We start from the raw sequence: 19,409 nt of genomic DNA on the forward strand, positions 1-19,409 counted from the left end.
ATGCAGTATTTTATGATTTACCAATTGTATTGCACTATCAAAGTTTGAAAATCAATAAAAATTTAAAAAAAAGAAATATGGATGATTGAAAGCACATCATGTATTATGTCATCTGAACTGCAAGGAAGACAAAAAAAAAAACCAACCCTCTCTGGTTGATACAGCGTGATTAATTGACAGCAGTCACGAGCATTCAGAAAATAAAATATGCAATGGAGAATTGACTCTTCGTTGAATCCACAGCGGGTATTACTGGGGGAATCTATCAAGCCCATGAGTCTCTCTCTCTTGTTGGAGTCAGAAAAATTCCACTCCTGAATAAGCGAAGAGAGTGTACAAAAAAAAGCCCCCCCAAAACAAACCAGAGGTGTCTACAGATCTTCCTGAAACAGTCTCAGAAGTTCCACTCAGAAATTTGCAATGCGCGCGTTTTGATAACTTTCTCAAACAATTCAACTTCTATAGGGATGTAAAAAATTTTTTTTTAAAGAAAGTGTCAGAAGGGCAGCTACAGCGACTTGGTTAATGACTTGGGGGCTGGTCAGTGTGTTTGGAGAATAACAGCAGAAAACGCTCACTCCCAGGGACTGAAAGTGAACCTCAGATTTTTAAGGATGCCTTTATATGTTTCCTTTACTATCTTTTAAAATTGTATTTCTTTTCCTACTCCCTTCCCCTTGTGTCATTTGTTTGTCTTGTCAGTCTTATTTACATTGTCTGTTTCCCTTTAATTATTGTAATTTAATATTTTATACTTTGTACATCGCTTAGAATGTTGACTAAGCGATTAATCAAATATTTAATAAACTTGGAAACTTGGATGTGCGGTTTTAGATCCGCGAGGTCCGTAAGGTCCGCTTTTTACCCCCTTTCCTTTCCCACAACCCCCTAGGTAGGATGAACAGCCGCGCAAGCCATGATACGGGGAGATTCGCGCCTTTTGGAAAAACGAAGAGACAGGTTGAGTGCATTGGCGAGGAATGGAAGAGAAGAGCAAGCTAACCTCCCAACGGAGCAAATGTCTCTGCAGCCCCTGAGCAACCTGGCACCATTCCAGGGCAAGGCCAAACCCTCTCCCCGTGAAGCCCAGCGCTGGCAAGACCAGTGCAGGAACGCCCCTCCTCCTCCCCGGGTGGCGCCCCTCCAGCCAATCGGGGACAAGATGGGCAGGGTGCAACGGGGGAGGGACATTCCCGTCCGGCACCCTATATAATGCGGGCGGTGGCAGACTCGAGGACATCGTCAGGTGCTGCCATCCAGACGAGTAGCAGAAACAATGCTGACCGAAGCAGATAAGAAGAGCGTCAAGGCCATGTGGGCCAAGTTGGCCCCTCACGGAGCGGACTATACGGCAGATACCCTACACAGGTTGGTAGAACAATCTAGAAGAGTATTTTGGAAGGGATCTGCATTGCAATGAAGGGGCTATGCCTCATTCCAGAATATAGCATGGGCAGTAGAAAAAAAGAGTGCAGTTTAGGGGTTTAATTCCCACTACCTTTATTCATTGATTGCGAAATCATCTGTTGCCTCATTTGAGTGCAGAATGCTGAGGGGAAAGGGGCCTGATATTGGAAACGTTTTTGGTTTTAGCCTATACTTAGGATATTTATTTATTCAATTTTCTATACTGTTCTCCCAGGAAAGCTCAGAATGGTTTACATTAATTTATTCAGGTACTTAAGCATTTTTCCCTGTTTGTCCTGGCAGGCTCACAATCTATCTAATGTACCTGGGGCAATGGGGGAATTAAGTGCCTTGCCCAGGGTCACAAGGAGCAGCAGGGGTTTGAACCCATAACCTCAGGGTGCTGAGGCTGTAGCTTTAACCACTGCTCCAGGGCAGCTTTGTGCTCTGCTCTTTACCTGCTGAGTATTGACCATGCTCCTCATTTGTTTTTCTTGTCCTCTGCAGGATGATGTCATGCTACCCTCAGACCAAAATTTATTTCGCCAACTACAATACCAGCAAGGGTTCTCAAGACCTTAAAACCCATGGCTCGAGGGTGTTTACTGCCCTGAATGAGTCCGTTAACCACCTCGACAACCTTCAAGGTTGCCTAGACAAGCTGAGCAACCGTCATGCCTATGACTTGCGGGTGGATCCGGCCAACTTTCCGGTAAGTGCCAAGAGCTGTAAACTGCTGTAATGACCATGGCTCAAAGTGGGATGGGCAAATTAATTTTTCTGGTTGACTTGTGGACTCGCAAATGATGCATTCCTAGTGCTCTTAACCTAACCAGAGAGAATAAACGTAAAATGTGCCTAATGCATGACATTTCATGTCTGGAACTACTGTTGAATTCAGTGGATTTTCAGGGACACAATGACATATGTCTTCAAATTCCACAATTGATGGGTTAATAGAAAAAAGAATGAATGAAATTAGCTCTATAACTGCCCTGTTGAGGTTATTTCAATACACTTTGGGCACATCTCAAATCATTTATTGTACTTTATTTTATTTCTCTGATGATCAATGCTAATCTTGTTTTGGTTTTTTTTTTTTTTTGTTCCCCCCCTTCCCATTTCAGTTCTTTAATGAATGCTTCCATGTTGTGATCGCAACACACCATCCCCATGAATATACATGTGGTACACACGCCTCCATGGACAAGTTCTTGTGTGCTGTGGCTACATGTCTGACCAGCAAGTACCGTTAAAGGGAGCCTTCTAGTTCTTTTCATCTTAAAAGTTGAACTATTCATACCAAAGTTGGCATGTTATCTCAGCATAGAGATGTTATGAAATAAAACCATCATTGAGTTGTACCCTACATTGTCTCTTGTTCTGATCTCTATTCTAGTCAGTAGAGGTGTAACTAGGGCTTAGTTTGTATACCAAACGGAAGTAGACCTGGGGAGGTGGCAGATGGGCCAGGGAGAGAAGCAACAGGGTTAGATTAAGGGGAAGGATGACTTTTTTTTTTGAGCCCCCAGGCTCATCCCCCTCCCCCCCTACTTCCTGCAGTTGCCTGGAACGCATCACTTCTGTTGCTCTGTAATTAAGCCCTGGGTATTACAATTTAGAAACAGTAAAGGCAGTCCTTCTAAATGTGTTACTCACGTCTTCATCTTACACAAACAAATGGGGAAAGGGGGACTATGTTCAAAATGAAAAATAAAAACAAATGAATATTCCTATATCAAACTGAGATAAAAATTATTTGAAAATTGAAATCATATTCTCAGTGGTGTGTTTCAGTGAACGTAGAAAGTAGTAGCAGTCAAAAAGAAAGTGATGATAAAGGTTTAAAATAGATTTATTTACAACAACTCCCAACCAAAAATGTACAAGGGACCACTGAAAAGCTCTCATCCTAACCAAGAAGAGAATAATGTGGAGCCAAGAAACTTATTTATTTATTTTGTTTTCTATATTTACAAGTTATTCCACACTTTTCTTGACACTTGTCTTTTTATTTCATATCATTGAAGCAAAAAGATGTCAAGGAAAGTGTGAAATTAATTTGTAAGTTTCATGGCTCCACATCATTCTCTTGGTTGGGCTAAGAATTTTTCAGCGGTCCCTGGTAGGGTTATGCAAACAGGGGACTGACCAGGGATTAGATGAAAAATCATTCCCTGTAACTGTATGTGTGACCTGAGCTGTGCAGGTGCAAACTTATGGGTACATTGCACCAGCTCCCCACCCCCACCCCCAGGTGTCGGGCTCAATGTGAATATTGCCTCTAGAGCAGTGGTTCTTAACCTGGGTTCCACCGAACCCCAGGGGTTCGGTGAGTCAGTCTCGCGGGTTCGGCGGAGGTCAAAACGCACCTCCGACTCATATAGCGCTTCGGTCACGTTCAATCATCTATCAGTTATTCAGTGATTTTGATCAAGACTGATCGTGTACTTGGTTTCTTGATCTATCAATCTGTAACTAACGCCTTATATACATCAATCAATTCCTGATCAAAATTTGTGATTTAACTGATAGATGATGGAACGTGACCGAAGCGCTTATGATTCGTGATGATACACCCCGCTTGTCCATAATTGGCTGCAGGTGATCACGCAACATCGCTTGGCCTATCTGTGCTGCAGGGGATTTGATGCGCACAGTAGTCGAATTGTAACTGTTGTGATGGTACGTCGTGTGATACCTATCTTAATATTTTAATCCCTTACTAACTATGTTGAGCAAAATACGAAAGTGGTCGGACGAATATGTACAATATGGATTCACATGTATAACGGAACGTGATGGGAGTCAGCGTCCTAATTGCATGATTTGCATTGCCAAGTTGAGTAATTCTAGTCTAGCTCCGGCAAAACTAAGGGAATAAAGAAGGGTTCGGTGAACACGCATATGAAACTGGTGGGGTTCAGTACCTCCAACAAGGTTAAGAACCACTGCTCTAGAGAGTATGCATCAAAACATTGTGTTGCCTCCCCCTCACTGGAATTTGTGTCAGGTATGCTCATATTTAGCTATGGGAGACACTCATAAGACACTGAGCTGTGCACATTATTTCCGTTAAAGAATGTGTCTAATCCATAATATCACATTCCGGCGTTATGATACAACACAAAAATCCATATTCTCAGTGACAGCCTCCACACTCTGGAATGCCTTGACTTTATATCTTCAACAAGAACTAGCCAAAACATTCCTATTTCGGGATGCCTATAATGCACATTTCTAAGAGATTTCCTTTTATTATTTTAAATTGTAATTATACCTTTCCCCTCCCTTTAAGTTTATATTTGGGGGATTTTTTTTTTATTTCTAATTATATACAGTAAATAAAAAATGTATTTCTCCCCCTTCTTCCTTATGTATCATGTTAACTGCTTTTATTATACCTATATGTGATCTTTAATTTTATCCTATCTTCAGTGGTGTAAGAGTGGCGCTTGGGGTGGCACACGTGGCCCCTTCCCTTTCCCCATACCTTTTCAGCTTCTCTGGTGTGAACAGCATGCTGCCCACGTCAGCTCGCCCTCTGACTTCATGTCCTAGGCATGGGTCCTGGAAGTGATGTCAGAGAGAGTGCCGATGCCAATGCAAGGGGTGTGCGCACACAGCAAGGAGTGGGGAGCAAGCAGGGGGGTGGAGAGAAGGGGTGTCGCTGGGCCCTATGGAAGACCGCACCTGAGGAGGACCACACCCCCTTACTATGCCACCAGCTTTCTTATCTTTATTGTAAACCATTTAGATATTTGATAAGTGGTATATCAGAATTGAATAAACTTGAATCTTGAAATACAGTGTTCTCCCGTGGTTCACGAATCACGGACTCGCTCATTCGCAGTCTGCTCCGACCGCCTCTTCCTGTAGTAAAGTCGGGTTACACCAATCAGGAGCTGCGTGTCAAAGCAGCTCCTGATTGGTGTATCCCAACTTTACTACAAGAAGAGGCAGTCGGAGCAGACAGAGTGATTTTCTTCATCCGCCAGCGCTCTAGCTGCCCTCTCTTGGCTCTCCAGCTGCTGAAATTCACAGGGGTTCCTGGAACGGAACCCCCATGAATCTCAGGGGAGTACTGTACACAAACCTTGCTAATACCACCTTCTCTAGGACAACAGTTCTGAACTCTAACCCAGGGTCTGGTCTTTAGATTAGCCATAATTAATATATTGGAGGCGCACTGTTTGCAAATCTGTTTGCAAAAGAATATTCATTGTACCTATTCTGAAAACCAGTCTACCTATAGAATTAAGTATCGCTGTTCTTAGGCTAAGATTTTACAGTCTAAATTGAAAAGAGAGATGGGTCTGTAATTAGCCACTTTTTTTTTTTAATCATTCATGAAATTAAAAAGAAGAAACCACTGCTCTTTTAGTGCCTTATCACTCCATGAATCTCAATACCCCTCCACTACTCCTTAATTTTGATATCCCATTTCTATTACTCTGTTGAATCAAATAACATTGTTTAGGACTCCCACTTCCCTTTTTTAGAAGAATGTAGAAGGAAGAAGTAGAGAAAGAAAAGGAGAAGCATTAGGGAGCAAGGAAAGACTGAAGATGCTGGGAAAAGGAGGAAAGGAAAAGAGAAGATCCTGGAGAAGGAAGGAAGGAAGGCAGAGGAAAGTGCTGAAGAAAAATGGAAAGGAGAGATGGAAGATTTTGTAGGTTATTGAGCTCTTTAACACCCCTTTTTTAATTTTTCAAATTTTAATTATATACATCCAGCAATTTACAGAACAGAAGTTAGAAATACTACAAAATCTTCATTTAGAAATCAAGATAACATCAGAAAATTATATTTTAAAAAAACTTTAGGCCACAACATATTGGAGAAGTCAACTTTTACAAAACCATGTTAGCGTTTTTAGCGCTGGCTGTGGAGGTAACAGCTCCCATGCTCATATAATTCCTATGAGCGTCAGAGCTGTTAACCACCGCGGCCAGCACGGTTTTGTAAAAGGGGGGAGGGTAACTAAAAAACAGATAAAAATTTTATCTCTTCCCAGCATTTCCTCTCTCCTTTCCCCCTTTCTTCTTCCACTATCCCTTCTCCTCTCAATCCTTTCCTTCCTGGCTTTCACCAAAATAAAGTTTGATATTTAAATGGAAAATGATATCGATTTTCCATCAATTTTCTCAGATTTTTGTTCTTGTTGTAACAAACACTGATAAATTCCCAGAAAAAATAAAATTTAAAAAACACACTAAAGTTTTTAATGATAGTAATCTATGAGCACCGCAGCCGAACCCATGATTTGAAAAGTACAGAAACTGCTGCTTCAGATCCTAATACCATTCTTGCAGTAATCAGCTTTGGTACTACAAAGCAGCACAGGAAGCAGGACACTCTCCAACTCAGGATAGAGCAGAATAGACAGGCATTTATTTATTAGGATTTATTTACTGCTTTTTGAAGGAATTTATACTCTAGGTGGTGTAATTTTTAAACCAAGGCCTTATGCAAGCAAAAGTCTCATGCAGGGTTGACTCAAGTGATAATGGTGCCCAGACCCAACTTGTTTTGGTGGTATCCCCACCCCATCACATCTCTTCAGACACCCCCTTCCTCCCTCTCTCCTCATGGGTTTGGCATTTCTCTCTTCCAGGGGCTAGAAACTCTTATCCTCCCTCCCCAGTCCAGCCTCTCTTACACTGTCCTCTGTCCTCCTTTCCACAGGTCTGGCACAGCTCTCTCATCTCTCTCACTCCCCAGTGGTCCTGTAAAGTTTAAGTCAGTTGCTGGTGTCAGCAGTGGCAGAAGCATAAAAAGCTATCTTTGGGTAGCCTGTGTCTTCCCTCTGCCACATTCCATCAACAGGAAATTACATCAGAGGAGGCTGGACATGGCAGAGGAAAGACCCAGGGGCTGGCCAAAGGCAGCCTGTCATGGTGCTGCCAATGCTGCCAGAAACTGCCATAAACTTTACTGGATTGTGGGGAAGTGAGAGGGGTGAAGAAATAGTGCCAGATCCATAGGGAGGAAGAAAAGAGAAGGGGGAGAGACCAGACCAGGAAGGAGGGTAAGAAAAGGCTTCGCCTATTGACCAGGCGAGGCCAAAGACTAGGTATTTTGGTGCCCTTAATTGTCAGCGCCCTGGGCCAGAGCCTCATCCGGTCCGATGGATAAGGCGGCCCTGGCCTCTTGGCTCTAGACTGATTTTCCAAACATTTATGATCATTCCTAGGTATTCTCTCCCACGCTCTCTATAAGTTACCAAAATGTGGGTGTTCAAATATGGGCATAGATCACAGATCCACATACAAACAAATTAGTTAATGGGCCATTAATAGTAATTGGTACTCATTTGGGTTTATGTGTTGATCAGCCCTGCACCCTATTCTATGAAGTCGGTACCCAAATTTTATTATGCACAACTATAAAACTATAGTTGAATGCCAGTTTTCAGTGTGATGCTCAAAGTCAAGATTCACACAAAACATGTAGTCAAAGGGTTCCTGGTGTGGAGCACCCTTTGCAGAATGCTAGTTTAAAATGAGTCTTCCCAGTCAGTGGTGTAGCGAGGGTGAGAGGCTCCCAGAGCAGTGGCACACTTCCCCTGCCCTCTTCTCTACCCCCACCCCTCTCCTGCCGCACGTGTGTGCCCCTTCCCTTCCCCTCCCCCATACCTCTTTAATGTTCCTGGCGAGAGCAGTATCACCAACTTGTTGCCTGCATCGACTGTCGGCTATCCTTCTGACATCACTTCTTAGGTGCGGGTCCAGGAAGTGATGTCAGAGGAAGAGCTGAAGCTGGTGCAACAGTAGGTTGGGGTTGCTGTTTGTGCCGGGACCATTAAAGAGGTATGGGGGAAGGGAAGGAGTGCATGTGTGGCAGGGCGGGGAAGGAGTAAGGGGGCAGAGATGACAGGTGCCAGCACCCCCACCAAGACAGTGCCCGGGATGGAATGCTCCCCTGTCCCCACCCCAACCCCCTTACTATGCCACTGTTCCCAGTGCCTAATTTTGGGTGCCATTTACTGAATGCGGCTGTCTACATCTTCAGCCTGGAATTGCTTCTGATATCTATACTGGATACTTTACGGGAGGAATTGGATAAGAATATAAGATACTGTGGCTTTTGACTGTCAATCAGGACATATTGTTATTGAAGTTGGAACGATTGGGTATGGTTGGGGAGGTTTTGCAATGGTTTGCATTGTATCTTAGGGAAAGATCCTTTAGAGTATGAAGTGGGACAGAAGTATCTGGAATGGTGGATGTTAAGAGAGGCGTACCCCAGGGTTCTGCCATGTCTTCTATCCTTGGGAGCTATGTTTCCGAAGTTTGGCCTACAATATAAACTTTATTCTGATGACATTCTCTTCCTTAACCCCCCACCCCTCCAGGTGTGTAATGATGTTCAAGGGTTGGACACGTGTTTGCAGGATTATACGGAGGAGATTGTGGAATGGATGAATGATCATGGGCTAAAGTTGAATGTGAATAAAACGGAGGTGATGATTGTGAAAAATCAGAGGGATAATTGGGATTTGGAGAGGTTGAATGTGATGGGAGAGGAACTGATGATGGTGATGAATATGTTGGAAGTGCGCCTGGACAGTTCGCTGTCTGGAAAGCCAAATATTGAAGACAATACAGGTAGGATATATGCAGCTGAGAATGTTGTATATAGGTTGAAACCGATGCTGCAGGACTATGATTTTTTACCATAGTGCAGGCACTAATTTTAAATAAGGTGGATTATTGTAACGCATTATATTTGGGGCTGTGAAGGTAAAGACGAGAGTGTTGCAGTTAATTTTGAATTCTACAGCACGGTTGATTACTGGTGTGTCGAGAATAGCTCTTATAACACCAATTCTTAAATGACTGCATTGGTTACCAATTCAGCAGAGGGTGCAATATACAAAGTATTGTTAATAGTGCATCAGGTAGTGTACCATGTTTCTCCTGTTGTATTGAAGGGATGGTTTGAAATTTATCACCCACGAAGAACTTTGAGATCTGAAACAAGCATGCAGTTAAATTCTAACAAGAGTAAGTCAATTGTACATTCAAGGATTGGAGATGCTATGGTGTTGGGGGTGGGGGGGGGGAGGGGTGAAGCTTTGGAGCACTCTGGCTGGAACCTTGCGGTTATGTGGGACCAGATTAGGCTTTAAGAAACTATTAAAAACATATAGATAGAAACTTGTTCATGTCATTGGATCACATTGTACAGAATGGATTCTTTATGTTATGGAAATTAAGATCAATTAGATTTTACTTTGATAAGATCCCATTCCGGTTATTAGTCCAGTTTTTAATTTTGAGCCTGTTAGATTACTGTAGCATCATTTATTTAACAGGACAACAATCTTTTTTTCAGAAGTTACAAATTCTTCAGAATACTGCGTTCAGGTTGATTTTCAACTTGAGAAAATTTGAGTATGTAACTTCATTGATTACCAGTAGAGGCCAGAGGTTTTTTAAAAAAAAGTTTGGATGCATCATATTTAAAGTATTTGATGGATCAATTCTCATTGACCTCTCAGAACCGTTAAAAGGGGATAGATTTCGTACAAACGTAAGGAAGTTCTTCTTCACCCAGAGAGTGGTGGAAAACTGGAACGCTCTTCCGGAGGCTGTTATATGGGAAACACCCTCCAGGGATTCAAGACAAAGTTAGACAAGTTCCTGCTGAACCAGAACGTACGCAGATAAGGCTAGACTCAGTTAGGGCACTGGTCTTTGACCTAAGGCAGGGGTGTCCAATGTCGGTCCTCGAGGGCCGCAATCCAGTCGGGTTTTCAGGATTTCCTCAATGAATATGCATTGAAAGCAGTGCATGCAAATAGATCTCATGCATATTCATTGGGGAAATCCTGAAAACCCAACTGGACTGCGGCCCTCGAGGACCGACATTGGACACCCCTGATCTAAGGGCTGCCGCAGGAGCAGACTGCTGGGCACGATGGACCACTGGTCTGACCCAGCAGCGGCAATTCTAATGTTCTTATGTTCTTAATACATCTTTTTTTTTTTTTTTTTTTTTAATTATTCCCTGCAATTAAAAGCTACTCACATACTACCGTAATTGTATTTTCAGGCAGCTCATTGGGACCTTAAGATTGGGCCACTTGTTAAAAAGTCCCAGTTTTACATGAGTTTTAGAACGTTTGTAAAGATTCACATGTTCACTAAATATTTTTAAATTGGTTGTGAATTGTTAATATATTTGAAATGTAATCAAATTGTAATTCACTGATACTGTTCAGTTTCTTATGTTGTACATCGCATTGAACTAACCCTGTCCTGAAGGACTATCAGGTCAGTCGGGTTTTCAGGATAGCCCTAATGAATGTGCATGAGAGAGATCTGCATATAATGGAGGCTCCAGGGATGCAAATCTGCTCCATGCATATTCATTAGGGATATCCTGAAAACCCAACTGGCCTGGTGGTCCTCCAGGGCAGGGTTGAGAACCTCTGCTGTAAGGTACTGTGATTCAGAAATAAATTTTTTATGTTATGTTACTACTGATTTACAATGATAATACAACCCCCCATTCAATACAATAATAATTTAACGCAAGTGAGTTAGATTCAGATATGCCAAGTATTTCCCTGTCCTCAAACAGCTTAAAGGGGAGAAATTATCAATATGGGCTGCCAATAAAATATTCTATTTTACAGTTAACCTCAGCCATTGCATAAAATTGGACTATTAACCTATAGTAGGCTCATTTTAATTTTGCTTCGGGGGCTACCTGCACAACTGCACTGCCTAGCCTTCTAAGTCTTTACCATTTTTCTCTTTTGCTCCCTGTATTATTGAATCCCACCCATACCTCATCTGTTCCTCTACTTTACTTCAATTTCTTCTCTTCAATTTTCTCTGGCTATTAACTATACTTTGTAAACTGCACTGATACTCAGCTAAGTGAGGGATATCAAGTGTTAATAAAATTTGGAAACTTGCTAAAACACCAATGTGTTAGTGTTAAACTACACCCCAAAGTTTGAAAAAAAGCAGCAGAAACAGCCATGGTTTACAAGTTTTCTTAAATGTCAAATAATTGTACCATAATCTACTGTCATTTCTTAAGGAATGAAACTTCATAGCTGGAGCAGAACATAAGAGAATGAACATTTTCCAGTATGAGCATATCTGATTTCTAACTTTGTATGGACAGATAACAGCATATCCTGAGATAACCTAAGTCCTAGGGATAGGCACCTCCATCCTCCCCCCCCTCCCCTATCCCCTAACTCCTAGCATAATATCACATGTTGGACGAAAATTTAGCCAGAGCCATGTTTATTGGTATTAACAGTTGAAACAACAAACATAACAATTGTCCCGAGCTACAATAGAACAGCAAAACATCGTCCCCGACCCAGCCATGTCAGCAAGGATCTGAAGGGTGGCATGTCCCCCACATGCCCCATTCTCCAGGGTCAACCGTCCTCCTGGGCACAGCTCCACCGCTGGCCCCCAGCTCATCCCTTTGATGAGCCCAACAGCTCACTCTAACCTACCCATCCAGCCAACTAAAAAAAAAGGGAGGGTGGGCAGTTAAAGCCACCTTGGAGGACCAGGTAAGCCCTGAGTCCTCCAAGGTCCCAGCTTTTGAAACCTCCCTCCCATCACCCCCGGAGGCTGCGGCCGCCCAATCAGCACACTCCGCTTCAGCAGGAAAAGCTCCACCAGCCAATTGCGCCCCAAAACGGCCCCGCATGAGCCCACCACTGAACATGCACGCAGGCTTCCCCTTCCCGAGTTACCTACACCCGTTGAGACGGGCTCTCAGGCTTCTGTTTATTACTTGAGATCACTGATTTTGATGTCTGTACTGCCAGCATTATACTGTACTTGTACATTATCTGTATCCGATTTTTTTTTTTTTTTAATAAATCCACCAAATATTGTCAGTCTAAATTAGAGAGCTGCACGGGAACGGGGATGACGGGAATCCCGCGGGACCCGCGGGGATCCCGCGGGTTCCCCCTTTGGGTCACGGGGATCCCGTGGGGACGCCCCCTAGGGTCGCGGGGATCCCATGGGGACGCCCCCTAGGGTCGCGGGGATCCCGTGGGGACGCCTCCGAGGGTCGCGGGGTTCCTGCGGGGTTGGATCGCAGTGCACTGCATTCGAGCCGCGAGGGTAGTCTCCTCCTCCTTACCTGCACTGTTGCAGCACACAGCCGAACGGAAGTCTTCCCGATGTCAGCGCTGATGTCGGAGGGAGGGCTTAAGCAAAGCCCTCCCTTCCTCCGACGTCAGCGCTGACATCAGGAAGACTTCCGGTCGGCTGTGTGCGGCAGGGCAGGTAGGAAGAAGGCAATGGCGAACGAAAGAGGGGGGAGGGGGCGGTCCGCCCCGAAGAATGTGCACAGCTGGTCAGGTCCCCCGATTGACCGACAACAGGCCCGGCCGACAAACCTCCCTGCCCTGTAGCCGCGAATCTAAATTACCTCTTACAGCAGCTTCAATACTCCAGCTGCTGTAAGAAGGTAATTTAGATTCGCGGCTACAGGACAGGGAGGTTTGTCGGCCGGGCCTGTTCTGTTGTCAGTCGGGTGCAAAAGCGCCACAAAGGTGGAGGCAGGGAGGGAGGAAAGGTGGAATGGAGAAGAAAAGACGCTTAAGGGGGGAGAAGGCCGCTGAAAGCACTGGGGAAGACAAAGGGGTGGAGAAGGACGCTGAAAGGACATGGGGTAAACGGGAGGAGGGGGGGAAGGATGCTGAAAGCACATGTGGAAGACAGAGGGGGGTGAAGGACCCTGAAAGCACTGGGGAAGACAAAGGGGTGGAGAATGCCACTGAAAGGACATGGGGAAAACAGGGGTGGAGAAGGCCACTGAAAGGAAATGGGGAAAACAGGGGGGGAGAAGGCTGCTGAAAGGATATGGGGAAAACAGGGGGGGAGAAGGCCACTGAAAGGAAATGGGGAAAACAGGGGGGGAGAATGCCACTGAAAGGACATGGGGAAAACAGGGGTGGAGAAGGCCACTGAAAGGAAATGGGGAAAACAGGGGGGGGAGAAGGCTGCTGAAAGGATATGGGGAAGACAGAGGGGGGAGAAGGCCGCTGAAAGGACATGGGGAAGACAGAGGGGGGAGAAGGACGCTGAAAGGACATGGGAAAGGCAGAGGGGAGAGAAGGATGCTGCCTGACAGGACATGGGGAAGATGGTGGGGGAGAAGGACACTGGAAGGAAATGGGGAAGAGGGAATGGGGAGAAGACCCTGGCAGGGAAGAAGACAGAGGTGCCAGACTATGGGGGGAGTGGAAGGAAAAAGATGGGTGCCAGACCAATTTGGGATGTGGGAGAAAGGGAGAGGCACAGTAACAGAGCAAATGGAAGACACAGAGAGAAGAGAGGCAGTGGATGGAAGGAATTGAATGAGAATATGAAGAAAGCAGAAACCAGGCAACAAAGGTAGGAAAAAAATTCTTTTTTTTTTTTTGCTTAAGGATAAAGTAGTATATTAGTTGTGTTGATAAAAATTTATAAACATTAGAGGCTCTGGTAGAAACCCGTTTACAAAGTATGTATTCTTCCCAATTAATATTTCCAAATTAATAAAGTCTTTTTGCTTATTTTTAAATGGGTTTCTACCAGAGCCTTTAATTCAGTAGCATAATTAAATGAAATAACTATTTCTGTAGTTTATAGGGACGGGCGGGGACGTAGGGGATTCCTCGCGGGGACGTAGGGGATTCCTCGCGGGGACGGGCGGGGACGGAGGGATTCCTCGCAGGGACGGGTGGGGACGGAGGGATTCCTCGCGGGGACGGGTGGGGACGGGTGGGAGTCCTCACGGGGACGGGTGGGGATGGATGGGACTTTGGCGGGGACGGGTGGGGACGGGTGGGATTTCTGTCCCCGCGCAACTCTCTAGTCTAAATGAGACTCCCTTGGATACACAACAAATTCTTAAAATAGAAAATGTGTGGTCTCACAGTCCAACATGATTTTTTTCACTGTTGAGGTCTAATAATTTTCTTTGATTACAAAATTGAAACTGACCATATCTGCTTGTAAAGGTTATTTGGGGGGTAGGTTTGGAAAAAGAAGTAAAAGAGCATTTGCCCTGTGCAGAAATTTTTTTTATCAGAACTTCCACTCAGGGTGTTGCTTATCTGCCCCTTTTCAGGTCGTTGGGTGTGCCATGAAGTCTTCATGTACATTATCTATAGTTCTGGGGAAACTAGCCAAAATTATATCTCAAACAGCCCTAAATTGCAGGGCGTATTCAAAATTATCAGTCAGTAAGCAGTTCTTTGGCTATCTTCAAGAGCATTGACTGCTTTTGATATAATTTAATGTTGCAATCAATTAAAAAATAATTCTGGGATTTAGGGCCATATTATACAATTTTCCAGAGAAATAAGTGAGAGAAAATCTTTAGTACTGTGCAAAGGACACTGAAAGGACTTAAAAAGAATCTGGGGTGGGGGTGCTGGAAGTATTTCTAAGCCTATAATTTGCCATCCAAAATTCTAGCTTGGAGGTGATATGATAGAGGTCTATAAAATACTAAGTGGAAAGAAAGGGTAGATATGCAGTGGGGAGAGTGTGGCGCAGTGGTCAATGCTACAATCTCAGCACCCTAAGGTTGTGGATTCAAACCTACACTGCTCCTTGTGACCCTGGGCAAGTCACTTAGGGCTGCTTTTACTAAGCTACGATAGCAGTTTTAGCGCGCTCTTAGCAGGTGCAGAATAGAGAGCTGCACGGGAACGGGGATGACGGGAATCCCGCGGGACCCGCGGGGATCCCGCGGGTTCCCCCTTTGGGTCACGGGGATCCCGTGGGGACGCCCCCTAGGGTCGCGGGGATCCCATGGGGACGCCCCCTAGGGTCGCGGGGATCCCGTGGGGACGCCTCCGAGGGTCGCGGGGTTCCTGCGGGGTTGGATCGCAGTGCACTGCATTCGAGCCGCGAGGGTAGTCTCCTCCTCCTTACCTGCACTGTCGCAGCACACAGCCGAACGGAAGTCTTCCCGATGTCAGCGCTGACGTCGGAGGGAGGGCTTAAGCAAAGCCCTCCCTTCCTCCGACGTCAGCGCTGACATCAGGAAGACTTCCGGTCGGCTGTGTGCGGCAGGGCAGGTAGGAAGAAGGCAATGGCGAACGAAAGAGGGGGGAGGGGGCGGTCCGCCCCGAAGAATGTGCACAGCTGGTCAGGTCCCCCGATCGACCGACAACAGGCCCGGCCGACAAACCTCCCTGCCCTGTAGCCGCGAATCTAAATTACCTCTTACAGCAGCTTCAATACTCCAGCTGCTGTAAGAAGGTAATTTAGATTCGCGGCTACAGGACAGGGAGGTTTGTCGGCCGGGCCTGTTCTGTTGTCAGTCGGGTGCAAAAGCGCCACAAAGGTGGAGGCAGGGAGGGAGGAAAGGTGGAATGGAGAAGAAAAGACGCTTAAGGGGGGAGAAGGCCGCTGAAAGCACTGGGGAAGACAAAGGGGTGGAGAAGGACGCTGAAAGGACATGGGGTAAACGGGAGGAGGGGGGGAAGGATGCTGAAAGCACATGTGGAAGACAGAGGGGGGTGAAGGACCCTGAAAGCACTGGGGAAGACAAAGGGGTGGAGAATGCCACTGAAAGGACATGGGGAAAACAGGGGTGGAGAAGGCCACTGAAAGGAAATGGGGAAAACAGGGGGGGAGAAGGCTGCTGAAAGGATATGGGGAAAACAGGGGGGGAGAAGGCCACTGAAAGGAAATGGGGAAAACAGGGGGGGAGAATGCCACTGAAAGGACATGGGGAAAACAGGGGTGGAGAAGGCCACTGAAAGGAAATGGGGAAAACAGGGGGGGAGAAGGCTGCTGAAAGGATATGGGGAAGACAGAGGGGGGAGAAGGCCACTGAAAGGACATGGGGAAGACAGAGGGGGGAGAAGGACGCTGAAAGGACATGGGAAAGGCAGAGGGGGGAGAAGGATGCTGCCTGACAGGACATGGGGAAGATGGTGGGGGAGAAGGACACTGGAAGGAAATGGGGAAGAGGGAATGGGGAGAAGACCCTGGCAGGGAAGAAGACAGAGGTGCCAGACTATGGGGGGAGTGGAAGGAAAAAGATGGGTGCCAGACCAATTTGGGATGTGGGAGAAAGGGAGAGGCACAGTAACAGAGCAAATGGAAGACACAGAGAGAAGAGAGGCAGTGGATGGAAGGAATTGAATGAGAATATGAAGAAAGCAGAAACCAGGCAACAAAGGTAGGAAAAAAATTCTTTTTTTTTTTTTGCTTAAGGATAAAGTAGTATATTAGTTGTGTTGATAAAAATTTATAAACATTAGAGGCTCTGGTAGAAACCCGTTTACAAAGTATGTATTCTTCCCAATTAATATTTCCAAATTAATAAAGTCTTTTTGCTTATTTTTAAATGGGTTTCTACCAGAGCCTTTAATTCAGTAGCATAATTAAATGAAATAACTATTTCTGTAGTTTATAGGGACGGGCGGGGACGTAGGGGATTCCTCGCGGGGACGTAGGGGATTCCTCGCGGGGACGGGCGGGGACGGAGGGATTCCTCGCAGGGACGGGTGGGGACGGAGGGATTCCTCGCGGGGACGGGTGGGGACGGGTGGGAGTCCTCACGGGGACGGGTGGGGATGGGTGGGACTTTGGTGGGGACGGGTAGGATTTCTGTCCCCGCGCAACTCTCTAGTGCAGAATTGCCCCGTGCGCTAGATGCTAACGCCAGCATTGAGCTGGCATTAGTTCTAGCCATGTAGCACGGGTTTAGCGCGCGCTAAAATTTTCCTACGCTAAAAACGCTATTTGCAGTTTAGTAAAAGGAGCCCTTAATCTCCCCCATTGCCCCAGGTACATTAGATAGATTGTGAGCCCACCAGGACAGACAGGGAAAAATGCTTGAGTACCTGAATAAATTCACATAAACCATTCTGAGCTCCCCTGGAAGAACAGTATAGAAAATTGAATAAATAAATAGTGTGAAAAGTTTCAGCCTCTGATAACCAGAGCTGGTATTGTGACATCATAATGCCTCATTCCACCAATGCCTAAGAGCCAACCTTATCTGTGATGTCACAATGGCTTCATTGTCCTAGACTTGGCTCACTTTTACTACATTTTGATTTCTAGAGTGGTACAGCCTCAGCACCCTGAGTTTGTGGGTTCAAACCCACGCTGCTCCTTGTGGCCCATGGCAAGTTACTTAATCCCCCCCCCCATTGCCCCAGATACATTAGTTAAATTGTGAGCCCACCAGGACAAACATGGAAAAATGCTCAAGTACCTTAATAAATTCATGCAAACTATTCTGAACACCTCCGGGAGAAAAGTGGTGTTAGACGTCATAAAGAGCCTCTGTAGCTGCGATGCAGGTGCCTTTTGTTTTTAGGCTCCTACATTTTTTTAACGCTCTTATTTTTTTTTAATGGAATTTTACACTTAAGTTAGACACCAGTAGGGCACCCACCGTCGCCTAACTTAAGTCACCATTTATAGAATATGGGCCTAAGCTAGTATTCTGTAAAGTGTGCTGTGTGCAGATTGCCCTCTACAAAGGGCCACTGAAAAGTTCTCACACCAGCCAAGAATTTGGGGCACTCTCCATCAAGGGCTATACACTTAGGGCTCCTTTTACAAAGGCGCGCTAAGCGTTTTAGCACGTGCTAAATATTAGCACGCACTAACCATGTGCTAAACGCTTACACCTGCATGGTAGTCCATGGATGGGTCAGCGTTTAGCGTGTGCACAGATGTAGTACGCGCTAAAGCGGCCAACGCACCTTTGTAAAACAGGGGGTTAGTTCAGTGTTTACAACTTTTTTCGTTCCGTATTGTTCTGACGGAGCAAAAAGAAAAGTAGAAAATCAAGGGATTAGGTGTAGAGCCCTCGATGGAGACTGCCTGGATTTTGTTGGTTGGGCTGAGAGTTTTTCAGCAGCCCCTCGTACAGAATACTAGCTTAGCACGGAACATTCCAGCACTTACTTTGGGCACCATTTACTGAATTGCCCCCCTTAATCTCCCATTTCCTCAGGTACCTACTTAGGTTGTAAGCTCTTTGGGGAATGAACCTACTTTACTTGAATACTTACCACTGTACAGGGCTGCATATGTCCAGGAGCATTATGGAAACAACAAGGCAGAAGATTTTCTCTTTTCCTGATTTTCCTTGCTGAGTTGCACATAATTCTCCAAGGCTTTGCTAACACAAAGAAAACGCCAAGAGTGACAGGCATTCCCATATCCTATTAAGAATTCAGTTTGAAGGAGGGCTGCTTTATTTATTTTTTTTTTTTTGTGACTGTGAAGAAAGTGGAGAACCTTTGACTTCTATGGCACAGTAAATACGTGTTTGCTATTTTTTACAGTATATTTTCCTTATTTAATATGAAAGGTCATTTCTGAGGTGCTCTGTGGTATAAACGGGGATTTGGAGTGCAGGAGCTACGTGCAGGTTGTTTGAGTTTATGGGCTCCTTTTACTAAGGTGCGCTAGCGTCTTTAGCGCACGCAGCAGATTAGCGCGCACTCTGCAGCTAGAACTAACGCCAGCTCAATGCTGGCATTAGCGTCTAGCGCGCACGGCATTGTAGCGCATGCTATTCCTCGCGTTAAAAGGAGCCCTTAAAGTTCAATGGCATTTGTAGGATTTTATTTAGGAGTGAATGCTTTTTGGTACAGCTGCTGTTTGTTAGATTTATTCTGTTAGATTTATTATGTTATTTATTATGTTATTTATTATTATGTTATTTATTTATTCTATTAGATTTATTATGGTTAGATTTATTCTGTTCAACAATGGAGGTTGTTGTTTTTTAAAGAGTGAATGTTTCTTAGTACGTTTGCTGTTTATATGGGCTAGGTTTATACTATCTAATAATGGAGTTCTTTTTTATATTTGTTTTATTTTACTTTTATTACATTCTGTAAATAATAATAATAATAACTTTATTCTTCTATACCGCCACAATCTTGCGACTCCTAGGCGGTTTACAGTCAAGAGGGCTGGACATTCAGCGAATTACAATATCGCTGCAAGATGTCCAAGTCTAGCCCACCC

At 45.0% G+C, this 19,409-nt stretch overlaps 1 protein-coding gene across 1 annotated transcript; it reads left to right on the forward strand.

Moving 5' to 3' along the window:
- The first annotated feature begins 1,209 nt into the window (after nt 1–1,209).
- LOC117345835 (hemoglobin subunit alpha-A-like) lies at nt 1,210–2,776 on the forward strand. The gene is made up of 3 exons (XM_033915051.1): nt 1,210–1,368; nt 1,915–2,119; nt 2,535–2,776. The coding sequence occupies exons 1-3, from the start codon at nt 1,277–1,279 to the stop codon at nt 2,661–2,663; spliced, it is 426 nt and encodes a 141-aa protein (XP_033770942.1). The 5' UTR covers nt 1,210–1,276; the 3' UTR covers nt 2,664–2,776.
- The last annotated feature ends 16,633 nt before the right edge of the window (nt 2,777–19,409 follow it).

This window comes from Geotrypetes seraphini, chromosome 11, assembly GCF_902459505.1.
Source record: "Geotrypetes seraphini chromosome 11, aGeoSer1.1, whole genome shotgun sequence".
Taxonomy (NCBI): domain Eukaryota; kingdom Metazoa; phylum Chordata; class Amphibia; order Gymnophiona; family Dermophiidae; genus Geotrypetes; species Geotrypetes seraphini.